Below are 27,731 nucleotides of genomic sequence, written 5' to 3' on the forward strand. Positions count from 1 at the left end.
AGAAAGAAAGAAAGAAAGAAAGAAAGAAAGAAAGAAAGAAAGAAAGAAAGAAAGAAAGAAAGAAAAAGAAAGGAAAGAAAGAAAGGCTTTTTACCCAGAGGACACATGGTGTGGGCTAGGGAGTGAGTGTGCTGGAGTGGAGAGTGTGTCATGTTCCTTATATTCCTGGACTATTTGCTGGTCTTAGAACTTCATAAAGACCAAGTTTACTGGTATTTTTTGAGTTCTGGGTGGTGCATACAGTGGAGACATGCCTAGGATAGTTCTTTTTGAAAATTATTTTCAGTGTCAGTCAAAAGGAGCCCCCAAAAGCATTTGGAGTTGCTGGAAGGGCAGATGGAACCATTACATTTTTCCTTTAAAATATTTTTTACTTCATTTCCAGGTACCGAAATAGTGTACGTTTCCAGTGGTACAGAAACGTATATAGTAAGGGTAAAAGTTATCTTACTCTTTCGGGAAGAATCAGTGGGTTGCTATGTATTTTTCTACATCGGTTTTCATGCACATATAAAAATGAAATTTTATTTCCATTCAACAAATATTTATTGAGCACCTATGGTGTGCTAGGTACTATTCCAGGTGCTGGGAATGCAGTAATGAAATAAAAAGGTAAAAATCTTAGGAGGAGGGAGCCAGATCACAAACCAATAAAGAAGGAAGTATATCGTGTAGTCAGTGGTGGTAAGGGTATGTGAAGGGTAAGCAGGGCAGGGGAATAGAATGTGGCAGGGGAGGGGGATGGCTGAGGAGGAACATACTACCCCCCCTCCCCCCCCAGCAAATGTAGACTATGGTCGGAGACTGTGGTTGTTGCAGAGTCATTTGGACAGAGTCCCAGCTGAAGGATGCAGCAAGTACCCAAAACCCTGAGGCAAGGGGAAGAAGGCCAGAAGGATAGCTGCAGGAGAGGGGAGAGGGAGGAGGTCAGAGCAGTAGCCAGGGGCCAGATCACGTAGGAATGGCAAGCCGGGTGAGGACTCTTGACTCTGAATATGAGTGAGAAACAAAGCCAGTGAAAAGTTTGAGTAGAGGGGCAACAGGGTTTCTGACTTAGGCCTTAAAAGAATAACTTTGAGGGCGCCTGGGTGGCTCAGTCGTTAAGCATCTGCCTTCAGCTCAGGTCATGATCCCAGGGTCCTGGGATCGAGTCCCGCATCAGGCTCCCTGCTCTGCGGGGAGCCTGCTTCTCCCTCTCCCACTCCCCCTGCTTGTGTTCCTGCTCTCGCTATGTCTCTCTCTGTCAAATAAATAAATAAAATCTTAAAAAAAAAAAAAAAGCATAACTTTGACAGCTATCGGCTTATGTATGAAAAAAACATATTTTAAAAACATATATCAATATATGGGGCGCCTGGGTGGCCCAGTCGGTTAAGTGTCTGACCCTTGATTTCAGTTCAGGTCATGATCTCAGGGTTGTGAGATCGAGCCCTGTACTGGGCTCCACACTGGGCCTGGAGCCTGCTTGGGATTCTCCCTCGGCCCTTCCACCCACCTTAAAAAATATATATCAATACAATTTGAATAGTGCTGGGTTGTTTCTAATGATAGAGTAGATCATGAGCACCCATCTGTGCTAATAGAGGAATTACCTTATTTCTTTTAAAGCTTCCTAGTCTGTATTTGTTCTAAGATACCAGTATTTATTAACCATACCCCTGTTGGTGAACCTTCCTAATTTTTTAACTACAAACAATGCTGCACAAAGATTCTTTTTTTGCGCACGTGGCCAACATGTTTGAAATGTCGTAGAAGTCCACTTATTGGGTCAAAGACATGCAGACTTAAAACTTTAATAGACACTGCCAAATTCTCTTCCAAAAAGACCATGCCTCCACAGATTCCCTCCAACCTTGTAGCTGAGTGGTCATTGTCCCACATCATTGCTAACATGGGTTGTTTATCATTGATATTTTTAATTTTTGCAAATCTAAGCAAAAATGATAGTCAAATGTTAACTTGTTTTTCTTAGATTATTTAGTAAAACAGTATGCTGTCATAAGCCTGTGGCCATTTGGATTTCTTCTGAGAATATCCACATTCTCTGCCTATTTTTCCACTGAATTGTTTATTTTTCCAATATCACTTAAAAAATAAATTTTAAAGTCCCAAGTCATCAAAGAACATAATCACTTCTGACCAATTAAACACTTTTTTTTTTAAAGATTTTATTTATTTATTCATGAGAGATAGAGAGAGAGAGAGAGGCAGAGGCAGAGGGAGAAGCAGGATCCCCACTGAGCAGGGAGCCCAATGCGGGACTCAATCCCAGGACCCTGGGATCATGACCTGAGCCGAAGGCAGACGTCCAACCGACTGAGCTACCCAGGTGTCCCAACACTTTCTTTATTATAGTCATTTTTGCATAGAAAAGTCTCATTCATTTGGCATGTAAGGACTTTGGGGACAGCCTGCTGCAGGTGAGCTTTGTACCATCTGTGATCAATTCTAGCAAGATGGCAAAAAAAAAAATAGTGATTATTTTCTCTGAGGAACAAATTCCTTAAGCTCCATAGTTAATTCATAAAGTCTTTTATACCTAAAGAAAAATTAATGATTACATGGGTTTCTATATATCTTTCATAGCTATTTATCCCTTCATAAAGGATGAATTATTTAAGGAATATACTTGCCTAAATATATATTTTAGTATTAGATTATTCTTAAAACTTGCTGAAATTTTTAGAAGACACAATCCAGGCAACTGGCAAACTGGGAAGTATTTTGTGCCTGGGTTCTTGAGAGAGACTGGGAAGGTTTAATTCAACTTTCAAGAGCAGTAGCTTTCCTCTGCAGTGTTGAGAAAAATTAATTCAACCAGTATATATTCAGATATCACTCTGTGCCACTCTGAACTTGGGATGAAGCAGTGAGAACATAATGGGTGAGGAGCTTACTCTTATGAAGTTCACTTTCTTACAGAAGGACATGGACAATTAAAAAGTAAAGAAAAAGGTAATTTCAGAAGTTATAAGTACTACGAAGATAAAAATACAGAGAAGGACCGAGGGGAGGAGGGATTACTTTCCACAGGTGTTTAGGAAGGCTTTCAGAGCAGGTGACATTTGATCTAAGTGAGAAGGAGCTGACCTTGTAAAGCTCTGATGGGGGCAGAGGGTGTTCTGGCTGTGGCGAGATCAGCAGGTGCAAATGGCCTGAGGCAGGAATGAGCCAGGCATTTTCTTCTTAATTTTTTCAGAATTGAGAAATTATTTGCAACTGAACAGGCAGAAATTTTCTTTTCTGTTTTAAATCATGGAAAATCTAAAGTCTGTACTAGCAATATAGACCAATATTAGACCAATACTTATCACACAGACTTGGTAGGAAATTCTTTTGATTAAAAGAGTTTAAAAAACATGATTTAGGGGATGCCTGGGTGGCTCAGTCAGTTAAGTGTCTGACTCTTGATTTCGGCTCAGGTCATGATCTCAGGGTCATGAGATCAAGCCCTGCGTTGGGCTCCATGCTGGGCATGGAGCATGCGTAAGATTCTCTCTCCCTCGCCCTCTGTCCCCCACCCCCCCACTCACTCTCTTCCTCTCTCTCTAAAAAAAACCAAAAAAACCCCACAACACATAATTTAGTAAAATTTTGACATTTATTGAGCACTTACAGTGTGTTTAACACTGTGCTAAGCACTTTACATATATTATCTCATTTGATCCTTATAAGTCTGTTTTGCATCATCCCTTTTTTACAGATCAGGAAACTAAGGCATAGGGAGGTAAAGACTTTTCCCAGCGTCACCCAGCAAGTAAGTGGCAGTGCCAGGGTTTCCGATCCAGACCCGTCTCAAGAGCCCGTGTCCCGAACTCTCTCAGTGGGAATGCTTTCACTTCTGGGAACAGCCTGTGCCATGCAATTATCTAACTCCGATAGCTCTCATATGGAGAACCCTCCATGGGCCAGCCCTGCGGCGGGTGCTGAGGAGGCCTGGATAAATAAGACACCATCCCTCAAGTCACACTTGGTCCTCCCAGGGAAGAGTTAGAGAAGCCTTCCCAAAGAGAAGAAGCCTAAGCTGAGTTTTGAGAGATGCACAGATGGAGTGTCAGTGGAAAGAAGTATTCAGGCAGAGGAGGAACCTTGGGGAATGAGACTGAGCAAGATGCGCACAGGGGTGATGGATACCTCAGTATCACTAAACCCACAAGGTGGGATGTGGTGGGTAGCTTGGCTCGTGGGAAAAGCACGGTAGGTCATGAGAGACCTTGAGTATGCTGCTAAGGAGCCGTGGCTGTATATCGAGGTGACAGGGTGCCATTAGAGGGTTTATTCAGGGAATGCCCATGTCGTATTTGTATTCTAGCAAAATTTCTTTTACTGGATTGATTGTCAGGACCAGAGGCAGAAAACCCACCTTGGGAGGTTTTGAATGCTTTGCATGAGAGATATTGAGGACATGAAGGCACTAGATGGACTAGAAAAGAAGCAATGGATTCTAGACATGTTTAGAAGGAAATGTGAGCAGCATTTGGTGATAAATTGGATTGGGGACTGAGAAGAGGAAAGAGTTGGGGTGAGCTCAGAGGTTTCTGACTTGGCCTCTGATCCATCCCTTGCTTCCCACATGTCCCTCATCTCACCCAGCCCTGTTTCATATGCAGGAGGCATGGAGAAAAAGCCTGTGGGTTGGTTGAATGGTTGGATGAATGTGATCATTGAGGAAGAAATAATCAGAAAAGATTTATAGGAAAAGCAGGAAAAAATAGGCTCTTCAAGGAGCCCGAGGAAGAAAGAAAATTCAGATGCAGGAAAGGAGACTAAAGACTGAGTTCTAGGGGCGCCTGGGTGGCTCAGTTGGTTAAGCGACTGCCTTCGGCTCAGGTCATGATCCTGGAGTCCCGGGATCGAGTCCCGCATCGGGCTCCCTGCTCGGCGGGGAGCCTGCTTCTCCCACTGACCCTATCCCCTCTCATGCTGTTTCTCTCTCTCTGTCAAATAAATAAATAAACAAAAAATCTTTAAAAAAAAAAAAAAAAAGACTGAGTTCTGAGTCAAAGACACCAAGAGGAGTGCAGGGAGTCAAGTCAAGGAGACTTTGGAGTCAGAGAGGGAAGCAGTCCGAGAAACATTTTAGGAACGTGAGTCTGACGGTAGGCTGCGCCCGGGCTGAGGCAGGGAGGAACAGAGGCAAGGGAAGTCGTTGGAAGGGTATCACAGAAATCTAGATTAGAGATGGTGAGACTCAAAGCACCCTGGTGCCACGGGGATGGAGATTATGGAGATTAGCTGATGGACCAAAGGAACATAGCTGCAGAATGCTGCAACTGGCTGACTGATGGGGCAGGGAGGAAAGGTCTGGAATAATAACTACGGGCTGGATTGCAAGGGTTGGAGGCTTGGTGACTGGGGGAGCAGAGATGCTGTTTATAAAAAGCAAAGTCAGAGGGATAGGAAGGACTGGGCAGGGAAAGGAAGGGAAGCATTCGCCTTGAGCACGTTGAATTTGCGTTGCAACAAGACTTCCAGGCAGTGATGTCCACGGGTTTCTGAGAATCTAGGAAAATGACTTTATCTTATCATGTGTAGACCAGCCCTCCTATCCTGCATCTGTCCACACATACTCTGACCTGCTTCCTGTTAAAATGGATGAACAGCCCATGCTCCGACCAAGCCCATTTGCTTTCCCTTTCTCAAGAACATTGCTCCTGTTGTTGTCCCCTCAGTCCCCTCATCTCAGCATTCTTCCTCTCTGCTGTATCATTGCCAACCGCACACCAACCTATCTCCTGTCTTAAAAAACAAACAAACCCTCCTTTGACTTCATGTTTGTCTCCAGACACTGCCTCATTTCTCTGACCCCCCCTGTAGAGCAAAACTCCTTAAAAGAATTGTCTAAACTTGCTGTCTTTGCTTCCTCCCCTCCCATTTTCTCTTCAACTCCAGCTGGTCTGGAGTTTTTGTTCCCAGCGTCTCTACTGAATCTGCTTTTCCCAAGATTTATGTGATCAAATCCAGTTGCCAACTCTCATTCAGATACTGGGGACGCCTCCCTCCCCCCAGAAACACCCTCTTCTCCTGGATTTCAGACACCACACTCTTCTGGTTCTCCTTCTACCTCACTGGCTGCTCCCTTTTCATTTTCTATGTTGATTCTCCCCTAATTTTTCATCTCTCAACACCAGGTACCCCCGGGGCTCAGTCCTTCACGCTCTCCTACCTGATCTCATCCACTGCCGGAGCTTTAAACACCATCGTGCGCTGGTGACTCTCAAACTGCCCTCTCCAGCTCTGATGTCTATTTTGAATTCTGGACTTTTCTATCCCAGAATGTGTTGAATGTTCTTCATCACACACACACACACACTGAAAGTAAAATATTTTTGAATTTAGGAACATTTACTTATTTCAAAACTACATACTTGTTCTATTGGCTAATATATTATGTACATCATAACAGAAGGCGGTACATATTAAATAAAAATTTTAAAATAACTGGCTAGCATCTTTAGGTACCACATTTATCCTCTGGCAAGGTCCATTGCTAACAGTAGTGGTTGTAAATCTATCTTTCAAATAGCCTTTTTGTTCATTGCTAGTCTTTTGGCTCAGCTCTTGTCAGATCTGATTTCTGTTTCAGTGTCAGGATATTTGACAAAGAACTAGTCCTGGAGTAAAAGTTGCGTCCGCACGGCTCTTCTCTGTCCCTGACCCGGGGCTTGCATTGTTGCTTGTAGTTTCAGGCCAGGGTTTTTGCAGGCTTGCTTGAAGTTGCTGTCTATTTTGTGCCAGTTAGTTTGGTTGAAGATGGTTAATATAATCAGGAAATCTATTCAACCAAACTGCGATTCTCAATACATTGAAAGGAAGCAAAGCTGTCAGCACCTTCCCACCCCCAGAGCTGTGGAATGCCTGTCCTTCTCTTTCCTTGGAGACTTTGTGTCCTCACGTGTTATGTCTATGACTCATGGAGATGCGGACCGGCTGAGGGACCTATCTCATACCATACACTGAGCCCGTGAACCTTTCTTTGTGTCTAATTTTTAGGTAAAAATTAATAGGCATAGATGTGAAAAGGCTTTGCCCATACCCAGTGGATCATTTCGTAAACCCCCAAGGTGTAATATTTGACCTTGGAGACCACCCGTAAAACCAATGCCTTCTCAATACCAGCATTTGCCTGGCCAACAGGCATCTTTAACTCAGCGTGTCTAAACAATATATTTTATCCTCCTCCTTCCCTCTCAAGTAAAACCTACTTCTCCCTCATCACAGTAAACAGCACCTCTACTTACCTTGTTGCTCAAATGGAAAATCTCGCATTCTTGACCCTCTCATTCTGTCATACTCCTCACCCAGTCCATCAGCAAATTTTGTCACATCTGCCTTCAGATTATATTCTGACTCTAAGTAGTTTTGTCTTCCTCCATCATTACTGCTCTATTCCAAACCACCAGCATCCTGGGCCCAGTCTTGTGACAGCCTCTGAGTTGTTTCCTACCCTTGCCTGACTCACTGCGTTCTCCACATCGCAGCCAGAAGGTCTATTAGAAACAGAAGTCAGACCATGCCATTCCCCTACACAAAACCTCCAACACACTTAGAGTAAGGTCTACTTTCCTTGCCATGACCTTCAAGAACCTACATCATCTGGCCCTTGCTTGCTTTTTAGAATTCCTCTCCTATCACCCTGGCCCTTTCACTCTGTTCCTGCTACACTGGCTTTTTTTTTTTTTTTTTTGCTAACAGGCAATACCATTGCAAGGCCATTTCCCTAATTTCAGTCTGATCTCTGCTCAGAGAGGAAAGCCTGGCCACTCTTCTGAGACCGCAAACACACGAACTCCACCCCCACCCTTTGTCTTCCCTTCTTACCCTGTTTCACTTTTCTTCACCGTACTTCCCTCTAGGTAACATTCTACTATATATTTATTGTCCATATTCTCCACTAGAATGAGAGTCCCTTGAGGGCAGGACCATGTCTGTCTTCTGTGCTATAGCCCCAGCTCCATTTAGAACAATACTCCGCACATAATTAGTGCTAAATATTTAACTGAATTAATGAATTTTCACAGGGACAACAGGTGACATCCCAAGGATAGCCACCCACATTAAGAGAAAAGAGGGCAAGGGGCAAATCTTCGGGGAAATATTTAAACTGAGGGCAAAAGAGGCACTCTAAAGGAAGTGACATCTCAGCCCCCGTTAACCAGACATGACGAGAATATAGCACGCACTGGGGAGCCCATCCAGGAAGGCGTCAAGTCCACTGTCCCAACTCTAAGAAGATTTTCGAATAGCAAACCTGAACACACACCAAGACCTGAACAGGTGTGACAGCTCAACCTCTGAGCCAGGGGGGTGCTCTCTCCTGTTATCCTGAAACACTCATTTAAAAGGGTTTCGAACCAGGATCCCAAGGCCACTGTGTGGTTCTAGCCTCTGAACTGTGACAAAGCAGCAGCCCCTGAACACCCTGGGAATCCGCGGGGGCTGCTTGTGGCTTTCCTTCAGAAGTCAACGCGTGACTCTTAAGGAAACAGATGCTAGAGAGTGACCTCTTTTATTAGGTTCACCATCTTCACCACAGAGAGACCATAGTGTTTGTCCATAGCCTGAAATACTCAAAGGCCATCCTGTTGAAAAGAGGGTGAGCCTTCAGGTCTCTTTGTCCCCATTAATCCTGGTCCCTGCTGGTCTCTCTCGTTTGCATCAGAAAAGCTTTCTTGTATTTTTTTTTTTTTAAGAGGGGGAGAAAACAGCTGTGTAGGATTTGAGAATGGGATTTTAATGGTCGCTGAAGACACACAAAAGCTTTGCTGTGATCCTGAAGTATTCTGGGGGCAATTGACTTCTTTGTCTGGGGCAGCAAAACAAGCTGGCTGCTCAAGGAGAAAAGAGAACCAACTGGAACGTGTGATTGAGGTCTCTTCAGGCCAGATCTTCAGCACATTTGCAAAACAGTTTTCAGGCATGTCTTCAGAATCACTCTTTGCTGTTTAGCTCATTTTCACCTTGTGAAAGAAACAAATTAATTTGGAAAGTGCTTGGCAGGAATTATTTCTGTAGGTCTTTCTGGAAGGAAAATGGAAACTGTGAGCGACAGTATGAGTTTGTTTATGTGAAGCAGGCCTTTCACGGGGAGAAAAAAAGAACTGGTACCCTCCCTTCTGCAGGCTGGCCCGAGGGGCATTTCTCAGCCCTTTGCCCGGTTGGAAAATTGCAGCAGATGTGGGACATTGTGAAGCTTCTCAAAATGTAACCTCGAAAAGGCTCTGGGGGTGTAAATAGTTCTAAGGACGCGAGCGGACACCTGGAGCTGAGGGAGCCCATCCAGTTAGGCTTTCCAGGGAGAACCAGAGCTTTTCTTGTGTGCCTGCGGAAGGGACCTGTTTTCCACCAGAGGAACTACGACCATGCTGATCTGACTCTAAGTTATGGTTAGTGAGGCTTTGAAATCATTGCCATCATCTGGCGTTTTCCCGTTAGGCAATTGAATTTTACAAAAATGGAAATGGCTTGGCTAGAGGGGCTCCGGACAGCCTCGGTTTTATTTACTGTCTGCCAGCCTCCACGACAGTTGACTCCTTAGAGCCAGGAAGGAGTTATTCTCTCCCTCCTGGCCTGCGGGCCCTAGGATAGTCAGGTGGGACACGGGATAAGAAGACACAAATTCGTAGTACATAATTCAGCCCAGCTTTTCATGGGAGATGAGCTGAAACCAGAGTCATCAGGGAAAACACTATCCAGGGAGGCTGCATTTAGAGACTAGGTCCGGAATTTTAGACTCTTGTCTGCCACAGGTCTAGGCGTCAGACTCATTATGTTGGTTGCCGAGAAAGCAAGAGTTTGGTTCACTTGTAATTTTTTTAATATGATAAAATTAAATAAAAATGATACCTGAATATTAAAGAGACAATCCAAACAACCTAAAAAAGTATTAAAATTTAGATTTTAGAGTAGAATTTATGGATTGATTATGTTTAATTGTAGACCTAGTATTTGAAATGTGGCATATTTTAGCTTATTATGATTTAGAAAAAAAACCTTGTTTTGGGGTTTTTTTTAGATTATGAAATGAATAATGAAAAGACATTTTTATTAATAGTAATAGAGAACTTTGCCATGTTTAACCCTGAAAGTGTATATGCAGATTGCATTCATCAGATAGCGTGAAAACAGGTATTTCCCCTCACAGACATTAAAAAGATATAATAGCTAATTTTATCATGTGATATTTTGATTTCTATTCCTCAGCAGCTTAAGTATGAGAGAAAATGTGTTTATTCTAGTCAGACTCCCCTAACGCCACAGAAAGAATCCTTGGCAAAGTCTTGAATTATGATTCAGTCCGCACTTTTGCTAGAGACCTCTCTCCCCCTTAAACTCAAAGCTCTTGATTCTCACCGTAGGTGTATTTCATAGACTAGCTGTGGGACCTTGGCCAAATCATTTAACGTCCTTAAGTCTCTGTTCTGTAAAATGGAGTTAATAATAGCACCCAACTCCTTAGAGTTGTTAGATCCTTAGGGTTGTTTTTAGGGATAATTGAGATAATGTATGTAAAGCTTTTGGCATGGTGAATAGGAGATCGTGAATACTCAGTAAATGTTAGCCATTAGAAAGGCTCTTTTGATGGTTATGTTGATGTTTGAATATGATACTAGAGAACCCATTTAAGCATATTTACTTTATATTCATATTCTAAAACAAGATGTAAATCTACATTTAACTAACAACACCAGAAATATAGTCAGAGGCATAGTTTATTAATTTCCTTATAGTTTATTCTTTGGGGAGACATTTAGCATGGTTTACTCTTCATAACATATTAACTTTATTATAAACATGAAGCATGTTGTGTTGGAGCTTATTGGTAAGACTCTCGAGATTACCCTCCCCACAGCCACCAGAGAGTGAGACCCAGCTCTGGTCATATTCCTCTTCTTTCAATGGCTCCTCCACCTGAAGAAGAAAACCCAAATGTCTGGCATTCAAGAATTTTTAAAATCTATCCCAACCTTCCTTTCTTCCCTCTCCTCCTATATGTCATGCATGACTTTTTATGACCTGCCCCTTTTCCTTCTTGGAGAGATCCTATTCATCCTTTAAGGTCCCACATCAATGTGGCCTCCTCTAGGAAGCCTTCAGGGATGCCATCAGCCAGAATTAATAGCACCCTCTTCTCTGTTCTTTCAGTGTTAGGCCTGTGTTCAATGAATGATTTTCACTTTATAATCCTTCTCACAGCCCTGTGAAATAGGAAAAGTCATCAAGTGCTTGTGCTCAAAAATAATTAGGACACTGTGATCCCTGTTTCCAAGGAGCTCATGATCTAGGGACCATGTGAACACCTCTAAGAGTGGGCAACAGGGATCATGGCAAGAGGTATACACGGAAGACCCAAAGATGGTACACATTCTGTATTCAGGGTTTTTGTGTGGAGGAGCGTGGGGTCAATGCCATCTATTTACCTTTATCTCTAGCACTTATATCATCCTTCCTTGGCTTCTGTGCCCTCACTGACCAGATCGTTTCCCCCTTTGGCTAGTCAGTTGCAGGGCTGGGACATATTATGATGGAGCACAAGAACGCTGCATTTTGTGTCCAAATGGAACCTTCCAAAATGAGGAAGGACAAATCACATGCGAACCTTGCCCAAGACCAGAAAATCCTGGAGCCCTGAAGACTCCAGAAGCTTGGAATGTATCCGAATGTGGAGGTAAGGGTTCTGCCTGCCCCTTCTTACTCCTCTGGTTTCCAATATTACTTAGACAGAGAGGGTAAGTAGCATTTCAGTGCAAACAGTGCATATTGCACTGTGGGCTTCCTACGGGCAGGGACCATATTGGCTTCATCTTTGGCTCTCCAGTGCCTACCTCCGTGCCCAACACATGCTGGGCTGATGCTCACTTGAACAAATAAATGAAAAGCTGATAGAATACATTCCAGAGCAGAGGACCCTCCCTGGGGGCTCCTGCATTGCAATCACTGGCTGGACACTGTGGAGTCCTCAACCTTAAGCAAACCCAGGCCTGGTGCCTACGGTGGAAGCTGTTAACACTTGGCTCCTTGGTCTCCATCTCTGCCCTGTGCTTTGTAGCCCTGTGTGTAAACATCAGGCGCTCACATGCCATCTTCTCAGGGGCAGTGGTGGGGCAGGACAGGGCTTCTCTCACTGAGGTGGGAGCCCAGGTCAGCACGGGGCCACGGGTCTGACCAAATTCTGAGCTCATCGACAGAGAGATGGGAAGGGGTCTGCCCTGGGGCCTTGCTCATTGAGGGTCATTGGTTTTTCCCAGGTCTGTGCCAACCTGGGGAATATTCTGCAGATGGTTTTGCACCCTGCCAGCTCTGTGCCCTGGGCACATTCCAGCCTGAGGCCGGCCGAACTTCCTGCTTCCCCTGTGGGGGAGGCCTCCCCACTAAACACCAGGGAGCCACTTCCTTCCAGGACTGTGAAACTAGAGGTGAGGACTTGGCAGCTTGTCTTTTTCCAGAACTGAATTTCCATTTTGAGAACCACGGGAGTCTGGTAAAGCTCCTATCAAGCCCAGTCCGGAGGTGCCCAGTGTGGTATCCCGGTGGCAGGAGGTCAGGGCCCAGCTCCATCCGCCCCTGCAGGAATTGCGGGGAGCATGGGAACTCCCTAGATGTGTTCTCCCCCAGCCACCTGGGCCCCTGCAGATGGGGCCAACTGGTCTGGGAGAGGTGAGCAGGTTTTGTGCAATAGGTTCTTGGCTCCTTCTTTCCAGTCTTCCTCCATCCCAGGCCCCTTCCCTGCAGCTCCCCTCTCATATAGGTCCTACCTGTCCCCAGAGCCCCACCGCCGCCTCCCCCAGGGACCCAATCCCAGGCCGGGCATCTGTTTGGCAAGCTCAGAACCCACAAGCGTGCTCTGCATGAAAACCTGGGCTGTGCTCATTTATGCCTGACTGCATGCACTGTAAACGCTTTGAAGATACACCCATACTTTGTTCCCTTTGTATTTTTCTCAGTGTCATGAGTCACAAGTCCACCCAAGCTGGCTATTTAGGGAATTAAGTGTTGATTAGCCCTAGATTAGTAGGAAAGCAGTACTTCATTTGGGCATACAAATTTATTTCACAAACTGTGAAAACTTTATGTGACCGGTAATGAAAATAGTTTTTTTTTTTTTTTTCATTCTTTCCACTCTCCCCCAACCCCACAGTTCAGTGTTCACCTGGACATTTCTACAACACCACCACTCACCGATGTATTCGCTGCCCAGCAGGAACATACCAACCTGAATTTGGAAAAAATAATTGTGTTTCTTGCCCAGGAAATACTACCACTGACTTTGACGGCTCCACAAACATAACCCAGTGTAAAGGTAGGTCTCTCTAAGGCTTTCACAGTCTTGACCAAGAGGAAAGTGCCTGGGTCCACCTGACGCTGGGGGGGTTGGGGCAGGTGTCCCACGTCCACTGAGAACCATGAGGACACTGTTCGCCCAGCTCCCGGTGCCCCAGGTTGGCGCTAAAGGAGAGCCAGGCTTGGCCCCCAGGTACTCAACTGTGTTGATCCTGGCTGCTTCTCTAGGCACCTTGATAGGCTATACTTGCTGACATTTCCTCCCAGGGGCAGAATTTCAGTTCAGCAAACATTGTTTGAGGACCTGTTACATGCTAGACACTGCAAACAGAGTAAGTCCCTGGCCCTGTAGATAGCACAGGCTGTGGGATTGCCGAGGAAAGAACAATTCGTTCTGTCTGGAGAGATGAGGAAAGGCTTCTGGAGGGCATGTGAAGGTTTTGATGGAGAGCATGGGAGAGAGCAGGACAAAGAACTTTATACCTGAGACAGGAGCCGCGAGGAAACACAGACTCAGAAAAGTGAAAGGCTTTTTGGGAAGAGACCCCTGGACCTGGATCATGCAATGTTTGAGGGGAACCTGAGGCAGATCAGGGAGGGAAGCCTTGAATGCCACACAAAGGATTTGGATTTGTATCCTATAGGAATGGGGAAGCAGATCATTCAAGGACTTGCCGCATGGTTGGCTGGTTGGTTGGTTTTTATTTTTATTTATTTTTATTTTTTAAAGATTTTATTTATTTATTTGACAGAGAGAGACACAGCGAGAGAGGGAACACAAGCAGGGGGAGTGGGAGAGAGAGAGAAGCAGGCTTCCCGTGGAGCAGGGAGCCCGATGCAGGGCTCGATCCCAGGACCCCGGGATCATGACCTGAGCCGAAGGCAGACGCTTAACAACTGAGCCACCCAGGTGCCCCGGTTGGTTTTTAATCATTATGTAAAATTCTCCAGGAAATGTTAGAAGTAAATTGCAGCTAATCTATTGTCAGTAAGACAGCGGTGTAGGGGAGCAAGGAGGTCTCCCCACACTGGAGGAATTTGGGATTGAGGTTCAGTGTTGGAAAATTCTTCCCTGGGCGCCTAGGTGGCTCAGTTGGTTGAACGAAGGCCTTCAGCTCAGGTCATGATCCCGGAGTCCCAGGATCGAGTCCTGGATCAGGCTCCCTGCTCAGTGGGGAGTCTGCTTCTCCCTCTGACCCTCTCCCGTCTCATGCTCTCTCTCTCAAATAAATAAATATTTTTTGTATGTGAGTAAAGCAATAGAAGTTTATTAAGTAAAGATACAGAAAAATCTCTCAAGAATGAGAGGGGTCCCGACAGGGTTGCCAACGAGGAATAAATAAAATCCTTAAAAAAAAGAAAGAAAATTATTCCCGATACCCAGATGAAATCTGTTTCCTTGCCCTCCCATCCCCGGCCCTTGGTCGGCCCTGAGAAGCCACATGGCACAGATCCTCAGGTGGTCCTTCAGACTTGAAGGCAGTTTTCTGAGCTCCATGGCTCTCCCCACTCGACCCCCTTCCAAGAAGAAAAGCCTGTTTATTTTTTCTAATGGTAATAATAATTCCCAGTTACAATTGGAGAGGAAAAAGTCCCTTCAACATCCTCTCTTGTACACATTCACCTGACAGTTTTAAACAGTAAGCGCCTTGAGGGCAAAGACTGTGTCTTTCTCATTTCTGAACCCCCAGAGATTTTGCTAACATTTGTTGGGTGAGTGGAGAGTCAATGAATGAAGATATGAGTGAGCTGGGTGTGTGTGTGTGTGTGCACGCATGTACTCCTTGCTTTTGGGGCCAGAGGTGAGTATCCAACATGCCCCAAACTGGCTGATACCCTATTGGAATTCCCTTCCACACCAAAAATAAAATGTGGTCTTGGCCAGAAAGAAAAGAGAAAGAATATGGCTATCACGAAATCATCCAAGGTCTCTAGGAAAGGGTAAATACGCTGTAATTCACAGTAAGCTCTGTTCTTCCTATTTTGACAGACCTAGAAGTTCTGTGTCATGGGTTCCCCTGGCACTTAGACTTTGTAAACAAAATACTGAAAATCAAAGTTGTCCTTTGTTTCACTAAGGCCTGCTCAGGATCACCTTCAAGTTAATGAGAAAATGGTAACTCAGAGGGGGACTCAGTGGGGTGAGCTCTGTGTGGGGAGTTAGTGGAGTTGGGCTCCCATGGGAGCGCTAGGCATTACAGGACACACTAATTCCACGATGGTGCTATCTGCAGGCCCCATGCCCTGATGGCAACAGGGATGCAGCAGTTTTCATCAGCCGAGCTGCTGGTGGCCATGGTGGAGTGATGACAGTGTTGTGCCTTCATGACTCATGCCATTTCCCCTTCCAGATAGAAGATGTGGAGGGGAGCTGGGAGATTTCACCGGATACATTGAATCCCCAAACTACCCAGGCAATTATCCAGCCAACACCGAGTGTACATGGACCATCAACCCACCACCCAAGCGCCGAATCTTGATTGTGGTCCCTGAGATCTTCCTGCCCATTGAAGACGACTGTGGGGACTACCTGGTGATGCGGAAAACCTGTGCGTCCCCTCTCTCTGCCCCCCCCCCTTCTAAGGCTGGTGGGGAAGCCTGCTGGCCTGCTTCCCAGCTTTAAATGTGGGCAGCAACCCTAGGGTGTCACCTCCATATTAGAACAGAGATGGACATGAGTTTATAGCATTTGCCAAGAAACAAAATTTAGACAAAGACCCACCTTGAGGCCTCTCGTTGAACCCCAGAGGTAGTGATTCTGCAGGCCAGTCTTTCCCTTTGGGCTCACCGGGGACCCTTCCACAACATCACAGGGAGCCAGTGAAGCTCATGGAGGGCTGCCCCACACACTTGCTTCACCATGGGAAGCCACTCGGGCTTGGGGACTGACCAAGGCTAAGGTCATAGTCCAGCCAGGAGGGACCCTCCTCCCATCTTGGCGCATGACCCAGGGTCCATTGAGAGACACTGCCATCAACACAACTTCCAGGCAGTGTAGTGAGTGGGCCCAGCAGCCAGATTGCCTGGATCTGAACCCAGCTTCACCTCTTGTTAATTCTGTGGTCTTGGACATACATTCTGGATCTTTCTGTCCCTCAGTTTCCTTGTCTGTTAAAATGGGGATGATAATAGTTGCTGCCTCATAGAGTCATCATGAGGAATAAACGAGTTTATATTCCGAAAGCACTGAGACTAATAATGACACACAGAGCCACGATGCGTTTGCCTCTCTGAGAGTGGTTACAGAGTCTGAAGTCAGCTGCACAAACTTCTCTGGTTTTCAGAGGGTTAAGTGAGATAAGGTCCATAAAGCGCATCCCACTGGGCCCCACCTGGTCTTAGGAAGCCATCAGGGATTGGTGGTGATTCTTACTGGGGGGCAGCAGGTAGCTCTGGAGCACTGGGGCCCGCTGTTTCTCTAGCCCTGGGCCTTTCAGTGAGCCTGCCCTGGGGGCCTGCAGTCACCAGCCAGTCCTCTCAATTTCCAGGGCTTTGGCCCCTGTGATGGCAAAGCTGGGCCTGAAGAGCTCTTGAGCATAACTTGTGTATGGTGTATTTGAAAAGATGAGTGTTGTCTGCCTGCTCAGGATGAGTCTTGAAGCCCAACCCCCTCCAATTCCCTTGGCAGCTTCATCCAATTCCGTGACAACATATGAAACCTGCCAGACCTACGAACGGCCCATCGCCTTCACCTCCAGATCAAAGAAGCTGTGGATTCAGTTCAAGTCCAATGAAGGGAACAGTGCCAGAGGCTTCCAGGTCCCGTACGTGACATACGATGGTAAGCACTGTGAGGCTCAGGCTGCATCCCACGCAGGGAGCTTCTCTGCTTTCAGGTGAACTAACCTCCGGGCCAGCTAGTGGATTGCTGACAAGTACACATGCTCAGAAAGGGAGGTGGGATTGGGAGAAAGGACATTGCTGACTCACAGGTGCCGAATTTTATTTTATTTTTTTTTAAAGATTTATTTATTTATTTATTTGAGAGAGAGGATGAGAGAGAGAGCACATGAGAGGGGGGAGGGTCAGAGGGAGAAGCAGACTCCCCGCCGAGCAGGGAGCCCGATGCGGGACTTGATCCCGGGACTCCAGGATCATGACCCGAGCCGAAGGCAGTCGCCCAACCAACTGAGCCACCCAGGCGCCCTTCAGGTGCCGAATTTTAAACAGGCATTTGGGAACACTGGCTATAGGAATGAAAAGATCTTTCAGAAAATAAGTAAAAGTGAGCATAGCTTGGTGGGTAAGAACATGGGCCAACCCTGGCCTAATCTCTTTGGTGACTTTGTGTAAGTTACTTACCATCTCTAAGCCTCATTTTCTTTCTTTTTCTTTCTTTCTTTCTTTTCTTTCTTTCTTTCTTTCTTTCTTTCTTTCTTTCTTTCTTTCTTTCTTTCTTTCTTTCTTTCTTTTCTTTCTTTCTTTCTTTCTTTTCTTTCTTTCTTTCTTTCTTTCTTTTTGACATTTTTTGAAAAATTTAAATTCAATTAACATATAGTGTATTATTAGTTTCAGAGGTACAGGTCTGTGATTCATCAGTGTTATATAATACCCAGTGCTCATTATATCATGTACCCTCCTTAATGCCCATCACCCAGTTACCCCATCCCCCTAACCCCCTCCCCTCCAGCAGCCCTTAGTTTGTTTCCTATCATTAAGAGTCTCTTATGGTTTGTCTCCCTCTCTGATTTCGTCTTGTTTTATTTTCCCCTCTCTTCCCCTATGATCCTCTGTTTTGTTTCTTAAATTCCACATATGAGGGGCGTCTGGGTGGCTCAGTCGTTAAGCGACTGCCTTCGGCTCAGGTCATGATCCCAGGGTCCTGGGATCGAGTCCCACATCGGGCTCCCTGCTCAGCGGGAAGCCTGCTTCTCCCTCTCCCGCTCCCCCTGCTTGTGTTCCCTCTCTCACTGTCTCTCTCTCTGTCAATTAAATAAATAAAATCTTTAAAAAAAAAATTCCACATATGAGTGAGAGCATATGATAATTGTCTTTCTCTGATTGATTTATTTCGCTTTATACACTCCAGTTCCATCCATGTTGTTGAAAATGTCAAGATTTCTTTTTTTTTTTTATGGATGCATAATATTCCATTGTTTATATATACATCTTCTTTATCCATTCATCTGTCGATGGACATCTGGGCTTTTTCAATAGCTTGGCTATTGTGGACATTGCTGCTATAAACATTGGGGTGCAGGTGCTCCTTCAGATCACTACATTGTATCTTTGGGGTAAATACCCAGTAGTGCAGTTGCTGGGTTGTAGGGTAGCTCTATTTTCAACTTTTTCAGGAAACTCCATGCTGTTTTCCAGAGTGGCTGCACCATCTAAGCCTCATTTTCTTAATGTGTAAATGAGGATAATCATTAGACCTAACGTGAGAGTTCAATGGGATAGTCCATAAAGGACTTGGTGCAGTGCCTAGCACATAGTAAATGCTCAGTAAATACTAGCTAATTATGACTGTGGCTTTTATTAAATGGAATCCTGAGAAGGGAGGAGAAAGACTCAAGTTCTGGCCCTGTCTCTGCTACTAATTTGCTGTGTGATTTTGGGCAAATCAGATGACTTCTCTGGTTTCATTTTCTTCTTTTTAAGTAAAGGGGTGGTCCATGTGAGTCCTGGGGCCCTACCCAGGTCTGGGACTTGGTTGACAAACATTTACTTGGAATACAAAATGAACAGGACCTTGTCCTGCAAGACCTCATAATCCAGTGGGGGACAAGTCATCTGTTCATTCATGAACTTATTCATTCATCCATGTACCCCAACAAATACTTAGTGAGCAGCTCCTGTGCTAGGCATTGAGCAAGCTGCTAGAGACCACATGGTTAGTGATGAAACACAGCTCATAGATGCTGTAATGTGGCAGGTACATAGCTTTGTGTGATGGTAGAAGAATGGGCACCAGTTCATTTTGCATGGGTTTTTGGAAAGAATACAGCAAAATCTCAAGAGATTTGTGTCTTCAAAGAACATGAGTTGTTTGTTGTTGTTGTTTGTTTTGTAATGGGAAGAAGAACATTAGGAAGAGAGAATGATATAGGCCACAGGATAGAGTACCTGACGTGTGTGGGGACTGATTAACAGCCTGATTGGGTCAGTTGGTAGGGTGCATGGGGCTTAGCAGTGAGAGATGAGATTAGAAGGGTGTGGAGGTGGTGAAGAGCCTTGAGTGCCAGACTTAGAAGGGTGTTCCTAATCTCACAGGGAGCCATTGAACTGTGCAAGCCTTTTAGGCAGACAAGTGCCCAAAGTAGGTGTTTTAGAAAGATTAATATTCTGTGGATTTTATAAAAGCAGTTCACATAGTTTATTTCTAACCTGTTACAAAAGCCAGGATTATCATCTCCGTGCCTGAAACCATGTCAAACCCCCAAGACAAGGGCTCATAGGATCAGACTCCTAGGTAGACACCAGTGCCTCCCACGTGGCTCTGCTGAGAGAGACAGAGCACCCCATCTGCCCGAGAGCAGGACAACCAACAGCCTCCCCTATCTGGGATCAGTGAGGGAACCAAAAAAGACACGGAGACTCCAGGATAAATATCACTAAAGCGCACATATTTTAGCCTGGCTGTTCTCAACTCTGCCTTTGTGGCACACAAAAACATCTTGATTTTTTTTTCATTTTCTCAAATAAAGAGTTGTAGCTTGAGCCAGGGAAATTACACATAACTCTGCTTAGGCCCATGAGAATGTGTCTTACACATGTCACAGAAGAAAATAGTTGAAAACTGTTGCAGGTCTTTACTCAGAGCTTATTCAGTCTTTTTATTTATTTGACACAGAGAGAGACACAGTGAGAGAGGGAACACAAGCAGGGGGAGTGGGAGAGGGAGAAGCAGGCTTCCCGCTGAGCAGGGAGCCCGATGAGGGGCTTGATTCCAGGACCCTGGGATCATGACCTGAGCTGAAGGCAGATACTTAACCGACTGAGCCACCCAGGTGCCCCCTCAATCTTTGTTTTTATTTTTATTTTATTTATTTTATTTTTTTAAAAGATTTTTTATTTATTTATTTGAGAGAGAGAATGAGAGAGAGAGAGAGAGCATGAGAGGGGGGAGGGTCAGAGGGAGAAGCAGACTCCCTGCCGAGCAGGGAGCCCGATGCGGGACTCGATCCAGGGACTCCAGGATCATGACCTGAGCCGAAGGCAGTCGCTTAACCGACTGAGCCACCCAGGTGCCCCCTCAATCTTTGTTTTTAAACATGTACTTCAGACAAGTTTGATACCTGGTTTCCAAGTCCAGAAGACTAGAAATCACGTTTAGAAGGGACAGGTGCTGGGGTGCCTGGATAGCTCAGTCAGTTAAGTGGCTGACTCTTGATTTTGGCTCAGGTCATGATCTCAGGGTCCTGGGGTTGGGCCTCATGTTGGGCTCCGTGCTCAGCGGGGAGTCTGAGGATTCTCTCTCTCCGTCTCCCTCGGCCCCTTCCCGCCCCCCCCCCACTCCTGCTTGTGCTCTCTCTCTATCAAATAAATAAATAAATCTTTAAAAAGGGGGGGGCAGGTGAGGTTGCTGCAGACTGGCTCACTGACCCCTGCAGGACGGGGAGAGTTGCAGTCATGGCTGACCTGTACTGAGTACGTGTACTGAGTACCAGGCATGTGCTAAGTGCCCCTGACATGGCACATTCCTCACAGTTGCCCATGAAGTAGACACGATTCTTTGCTGGTTCTGCAGGCAAGGCCACTCGGGCTTAGAGATTAACTTAGACCACTGGCCTGAGGTCACAGGAGGACAGCGTTGCAGAGGTCTTCGGCACTCCGGGGCCTGAGCTCTTACCTACAACACCTGGCTGCTTTTCTCATGACAGTTGTAGCAAGTGACAAAACACAATAGTTCTTAATAGTGGAGAGAATCGTTTTAAGATTTTTTTGGACTGCAGTCTGGAAGCATTTGGTGTAGCGGCAGACAGCTCTTCCGTTCTTAGCCAGAACACAGCACAGCAACTGGTGTTGCTGGTGGTGAACACCCGTCAGCCAAAGGAGCTAGTTTTCTGAGGAAGACACTCTGTAGGAGAGGGATTTGAGATAAACAACAAATACCTTTACTCATATTTTATATTAAAATAAAAGAATAAGGGCGCCTGGGTGGCTCAGATGGTTAAGCGTCTGCCTTCGGCTCAGGTCATGATCCCGGGGTCCTGGGATCGAGTCCCACATCGGGCTCCCGGCTCAGCGGGGAGCCTGCTTCTCCCTCTGACCCTCTCCCCTCTCATGCTGTTTCTCTCTCGCTGGCTCTCTAAAAAATAAATAAAATCTTTAAAAATAAATAAATAAATAAATAAAATAAAATAAAATAAAAGAATAAGAAGGAAGATACCACATGAATAGAGTACCAGTGGGGTTGTACATGTATTCAATTAGTAATTATGAGAACTGGGTGGGAGGATGGGTCAGCCTGGTGATGGGTATTGAGGAGGGCACGTTCTGCATGGAGCCCTGGGTGTTATACGCAAACAATGAATCATGGAACACTTCATCTAAAACTAATGAAGTACTGTATGGTGACTAACATAACATAATAATAAAAAATAAATAAAATAAAGATAACAATGCCATAGATTTAAAAAAAAGTAATTATGAGAACTATATAATAGTTAATAAATAGCTAGTGAATTTCCATTTTACCATCACTTGACTAGGAGAAACTTCTTCAAGAACTCTTCCCACACAATTCCAATGATGTTCTTATGATTTGTTTGGTTTTGTTGCACATGATATGCATACAAAGAGACATTCTTTTCAGCCTGGAATTTGGAACAGATTGTGTTTTGCCTATGCTTGGTTTGAATTATGACTGTAGGAAATAGGCTAGACTTGAAAGGTGGGGATTTAGATTCAGAGACAGCTTACATGAAGTGCATTGCATTAATGTGTGTGTCAGGACCAAAAATTATTGATAAGAAAATGAATATGGCTTTTTCCCTCTCCAACCAGCCAAATTCTCCCCACCCCCATCCAAAAAAAAAAAAAAAAAAAGTAAAAAGAGTCTTGCTTGGTGGATAAGAAGTTCAATTGTTTTGCACAATATGAGGGCAAAGAGAAGAAAGGGAGGAGGATAGAAGAGAGAAAAGTAGAGGAGAGAAAAGCCATGAGCTTGGATGAGCTCAGCAAGGAGTGAGCATAGACAGAAGAGATGAGACCCAAGCACTGAGCCCTGGGTCCCTCCTACAGTAAGAGGTCAGGGAGAGGAGGAAGAAAAGCAAATGAGCCTCAGACAGAGTGACCAGTGCGGGGGGAGGAAAACCAGAGTGTCGTATCCTGGAAGCTGAGTGAGGAAGTGGATCCAGGAGGAGGAATAACCAGAGACAGGGAGTGTTGACAATTCTTTTGAGGAGTTTTGCAATAAAGGGACAGAAATGTAGAATGGGAGCTGGAGGGAGAAATGAGGTCAAGAGAGGGACTTTTTCTGGATCGGAGATATAATGGCACGTTTCCATGCTGATGGGAAGGCCCAATAGGGAGAGAAAATATCATCGTGTAGGAAAAAAAGGGCAGAATTACTGCAACAATGCCCCTGCCTTGGTGAGAGAAGTTGGAGCCAGTGGACAGAGTGGAGGAAGGGCCTTGACCGGATGCACAGAGGGTTCATCTGAGGGAAGATGGAACAGAAGAGACGGGTGCAGAGGCTGGTAGGTGAGAGGATGTGGTGGTGGGCGTCTGTGGAAGTTCTCTTCTGCTAGCCTTCTCAGTATCACAGTGGTCATTGTTCTGATAGCAGCTACAGAAGGGGCATTCCTCAGAAGCTTATTTGGAAAGAGCAAAAACCTCTGAATGTCAATTATGTCCTTTATTCCAACAGAGGACTACCAGGAACTCATTGAAGACATAGTTCGAGATGGCAGGCTCTATGCCTCTGAGAACCATCAGGAAATACTGAAGGTGAGTACATAGCCAAGGAGGACACCACAGTCACCCGTCACCCACGGAGCTCCCGGCTCCACTGAAGGAAGCTTTTCCTCTTGCTCCATGTTGCCACCTGTCAGACACTGGGCCTGCTCTGGGCTGAGGTCAGTTTAATATCTTCACCAGACTTAATTAAAAAAAAAAAAAATTCAGGTGGCTGTCTTCAGTGTTGCCAAGTGAAGTTGTATTTTTTTACATTTGGAAATGTGTGAAGGAAGAGTGGGAAACTTGCTTATCATAAATCCAAGCCAGTGGCAGATCGTGTTTCTATGTTCACTCTCCAAATAGTTGAAGATCTTTGGTTCCTTGTTTATCCTTCAGGCCTAAAGTTCACCCAATTTTAGATACTTGTAAGTAATCACCACACACTTGCCACATCCCTAACCCTATAAATACTCCCCAGATTCCAGTATTGTCAAAGTGTTTCTCAGCTACTCAACCTACTGTCCAACCCAGGACCCCAAACTGGGTCCATTATAGTTCCAGTGGCAAAATGTTGGAATGTTTAAGTATTTTGGCCCAGTAACAAAACTCATGTTCCTTTTAGGATAAGAAACTGATCAAGGCTCTGTTTGACGTCCTGGCCCACCCCCAGAACTATTTCAAGTACACAGCCCAGGAATCCCGGGAGATGTTTCCAAGATCCTTCATCCGATTGCTCCGTTCCAAAGTGTCCAGGTTCCTGAGGCCTTACAAGTGAGCCCGCCCATGAGCCCCTCGGTGCCACGCTCTGCCTGTGGGCTCTGGGACACAGTTGGCTATCGCGGCCTCCCGTAGCAGTGACTCATTAGAGCTCAATTTTTATAGATAATACAGATATTTTGGTAAGTTGAACCTGGTTTTTCTTTCCCAGCATTGTGGATGTGGACTGAGAATAGAATGGCAGGGAGCCCCCCGAGTCTCACTGCTGTGGGCAGACGTCTCGGATACATCAAGGGCTGGCTGAGCGGGACTCTAGTCAGCTCAGGCGAGACTCACCTGTCCTTCCTGGTTCTCGCTCCTCCTCAAGGGGGCCGTGGTGGGGAGGAGGCCACAGAAGGGGCTGCCTTGGCTGAAACTTCAGCTTCTTCCTGCCCAGCCCTCCCTAAGGGAGCCCTCTGCACCCAGGCTGTGACCAGGCAGAGCAGGAAAGGGGGAAGGGAGGGAGGGAAGGAGGGAGAGTCCTCCAGGCGCCAGGCACCCACCTGAGACCGGGGAGGACTCCGTTTCCCCATGGCCTTCTCCAGCCCGTGTGACCTAAGTCCCGCTGCGTGACCATGCCAGGAGCTTGGGTTCTAAGCAGTGATCACTTAAGAAAGTACTTAAAGCAGAAAGAATTAGAAATAAAAAGATAAAAACTAAGCACGTCCACAGACATAATCATGTAGCTCCAGGGACGGCCTTCCTTGCGACGAGCTTCTGCTCGGCGGCCTATGCACAGTGCTGGTTTTAGTGCCTTCAGCTGTCCTTCTGACACCCTGCTGGGCACTGCTGTTAGGGCCTGGAGAGTTCAGGGCAGATGTGATCTCCTTGGATGAGAATCATCTACTGTTGGGAAAAGTACTGACTCACAAACCTGAGTCCAGTGGGCTTGCCTCCACAGGTGTCCGGGGGCCAGGTGGGACCCGGCACAGGCCAGACTGGCAGGTTTACTTTCCTTGCCCACGTCCAAGGTCAGACGCTGACTCAGCTCTGAGGACACGAGCAGCACCATCGCGGGTGGGCTTGTTCTCTTAATCATCACACCGCCGCCAGAAGCAGCTACACAAATCCCGCTCTCCAGGTACTGCAGAATCACCGTTTGGTCAGCACAGTGGGGCTTCACAGTCATTTCCTCCCGCAGAATCGGGAATTTTCAATATTATTTAAGTTTTACAAATTTAAATCCACAGGCAAAAGTCTCATTACAGTGAATAAAAAAGAACCCTATCAAACAAGCTGCCGTTTCCCTGAACGGGCTGGCGACACTGTGTTCTGTTACTTCAGTGACAAACTAACCCTGGACACACAACTCTCTACACCAAAGTACTCAAAAAATGGTTGACAAATATTTCTAAAGAAAACAAAGACTATTTTCATTATTGTTGAGCACACTTTTCACCTCAGTTGTTGTTGTTTTTTTTTTTTAACCTATCCATCTCATTGATTTAAAAAAACAAAACAAAAACAAAACCTAATCAAACTTTTCTTCTTTATTTGGATGGGTCCTAAATACCCACTTCCAAATTTCTTTTCAAAAATGGAAACATCTTCGTTTTTAAAACTAATCATCAAAATAAGCACTTGGAATTTGTCATCTCAGAACTTTGCCTACATTTCTGAGTCTAACCATAAAATGAAAATTCAAAGGTCATACGACCTGAGTCAGTGACCCGCCCGATGTGGGGGCGGGGTGAGCGGAATGTGCCATCCTGCCCAAGCACATCGGTAGCTTGGTGTTCATGGCGGTGTGGTTCTGCATTGTGGGTGTCACAAGAAGGCCAGGGATGGAAAGGTGTTGGGGGCTGGAAGGAGGCCGCAAAAACCTGGTCTCTGTGAGGCCCCCTCCAGGAGCAGGCCCGCACGCCAGAGCTGTGCTCCTCCTACAAGCATGAGCAGCTGTGGCCCCCCCAAGCCCCCCCTCTGTCCCCGCCAACCACCCTGAGACACTGTGGGAGGCTGGCTGCCTGTAGCTATACTCTTGCTACCTATTAAACCAATAACGATTTATTGAACGTCTCCTCTGTGCCAGGCACTGTTGTAGGCCCTAGGGATGCACAGTGACAAGGCAGACAGGGTCCTTGCTCTCGTGGAACTTAACGTTTTAGAGGGAGGAGACGGCCAATGAGCAAATAAATCACCACGGGAAGTATCAGCTAGCCTTGTGTTACGCGGTAGGTGAATGTGCCAGAGGACCGCCTCGCGACTTGAGAATCCGGATCGTGGAGGGCCGCTCTGGGGAAATGACATTGCAACCTGAAAACGGCCAGAAGGAACCAGTCTTGGGACAGGCAGGGGGAAGAGCGCTCCAGGTAGAGGGAGGCCAAGTGCAGAGGCTGACAGGCAGGAGCCAGCCTGTGGGTGGTCACCGTGCAGTGAGAAGGCAGTGGGACGAGATGAGGCCAGGGGACTGGACAGGGGCCAGAGCGCATCAGGCTTTGGAATCCAGAACGAGAGGCTCGGGTTTCATTCTAAACATGTTGTCAAGCTTTCAGAGGGGTTGAGGCAGAGGAGTGGGATGCTCTGATTTATGTTGTTAAAAGATAGTTCTGGTTCCTGTATGAATACATTTTAGAAAAAGCCATGGAGGCAGAGAGCCATTAGCCAACGATTGCAACCAACCAAGCGGCCATCCAGGTGGCAGAGGAGGTGGTCTGGGTTAAGGGTGTGGAGTGGAGATGAGAGAATAGAAAGTTTCCGGACCGGTTTGGGGGCAGAGCGTAGAACCTGCATGAGGATTGGATGGAGGGGAAGGGAAGGGCAACCACCAAGGGGGCCTCCTAGTTGCCTGAGCAACTGGTAGCTGGAGGAGACGGGCCATTTCAAGTATGAGGTACCTGTTTAGGAATCCAAATTCAGAGTTCAGATAGGCAGTTGATTTTATGAAGTCCCAGAAGAGGTCAGCACTGGAATATGAATTTTAATGTCACAGAATAAAGACATGAGACATGAGGTTGAGGTCACCTGGGGCAAAGTATGTACATCAAGAAGACCAGGGAGCTCTGCATTCTGGGATTCCCTGTGTGGGCCCAGGACTGGGACTGGAGGAGCTGATTGTTAAGTAAACAGGAAGAGGTTGGAGCTGAGTTTCCCCTGCCCTCCAAGGGAGCTCATTCTGTGGGAGGACTCTGAGTGGAACTGGAATCTGTACAAGTCCTTCTTTCCAGCTGTGGATATTGTTCTTGAGCCGTTTACTCAAGTACTGCATTTATGGATTTAGCAACGTTGCCCTTGAGTTTCCAATGCTAATAAAAGAGTGTTTGCCTTTTCACACTACCAGATGATTATCTTCACTGTGGAAAATTGCTTCCTCTGAATCATTCTCTGAGCTGTTAAGTGTGTTGTCTGTAGGCATTCACTGGATTTAGGTTTGCAGGTGATTTTAAAATTGTCATGTGGTAATTTGGGAGAGATCATGGCTGCACAGCACAAAGCAAGGACTCACTTGCCCTCGGGCAGATCTTTATGGGGAGAGCACCAGGGCTGGTGCCTGCCGTAGGCTGCGGCAGCTGGTGGGCCTGTGCGCTGGGAAACCCAGGCACCTACACCAAACCCAGCCTGATCCTCTCCTCAGTCCAGAAGGGATGCCCCTTACTAGGGCTTTCAGCATCTCTGCTTCCTTTCTCACAGCAGGATGGGTCCTGAGAGCCTTACCCAAGTCTTCATCACTCTTAGCCAGTATCTGGGAGGCAAATGGATTAGATGAAGAGTAAAGCAGTTCCTCACCAAGTTCAGGGAGGTTTGTTATCTATGGCCTTCTTGCTAGGCAAGCCATCCTTTGAATCCAGGCCCTAGACGTAGCCAAGAGGGGCCCATCCATAGGAAATTAGAAGTTTTGGTGAGGCTTCCTTCTA

General features: G+C 46.1%; 1 protein-coding gene across 4 annotated transcripts in view; it reads left to right on the top strand.

Annotated features, from left to right (window-relative positions):
• SCUBE2 (signal peptide, CUB domain and EGF like domain containing 2) overlaps positions 1-25,115 on the top strand; it is a 66,690-nt gene extending 41,575 nt beyond the window's left edge. For all 4 annotated transcript variants that reach the window (XM_034995523.1, XM_034995525.1, XM_034995524.1 and 1 more), the window contains 7 exons: positions 11,498-11,668; positions 12,249-12,416; positions 13,139-13,300; positions 15,633-15,830; positions 16,910-17,062; positions 23,096-23,175; positions 23,747-25,115. In XM_034995523.1, coding sequence (XP_034851414.1) covers positions 11,498-11,668; positions 12,249-12,416; positions 13,139-13,300; positions 15,633-15,830; positions 16,910-17,062; positions 23,096-23,175; positions 23,747-23,899 — 1,085 coding nt within the window. In that variant the 3' untranslated portion in view covers positions 23,900-25,115. The remainder of the gene's footprint in view (positions 1-11,497; positions 11,669-12,248; positions 12,417-13,138; positions 13,301-15,632; positions 15,831-16,909; positions 17,063-23,095; positions 23,176-23,746) is intronic.
• Positions 25,116-27,731: the final 2,616 nt, after the last annotated feature.

The sequence above is a fragment of the Mirounga leonina genome, unplaced genomic scaffold (assembly GCF_011800145.1).
Source record: "Mirounga leonina isolate KUSES-001 unplaced genomic scaffold, KU_Mleo_1.0 Mir_92, whole genome shotgun sequence".
Classification (NCBI taxonomy): Eukaryota; Metazoa; Chordata; class Mammalia; order Carnivora; family Phocidae; genus Mirounga; species Mirounga leonina.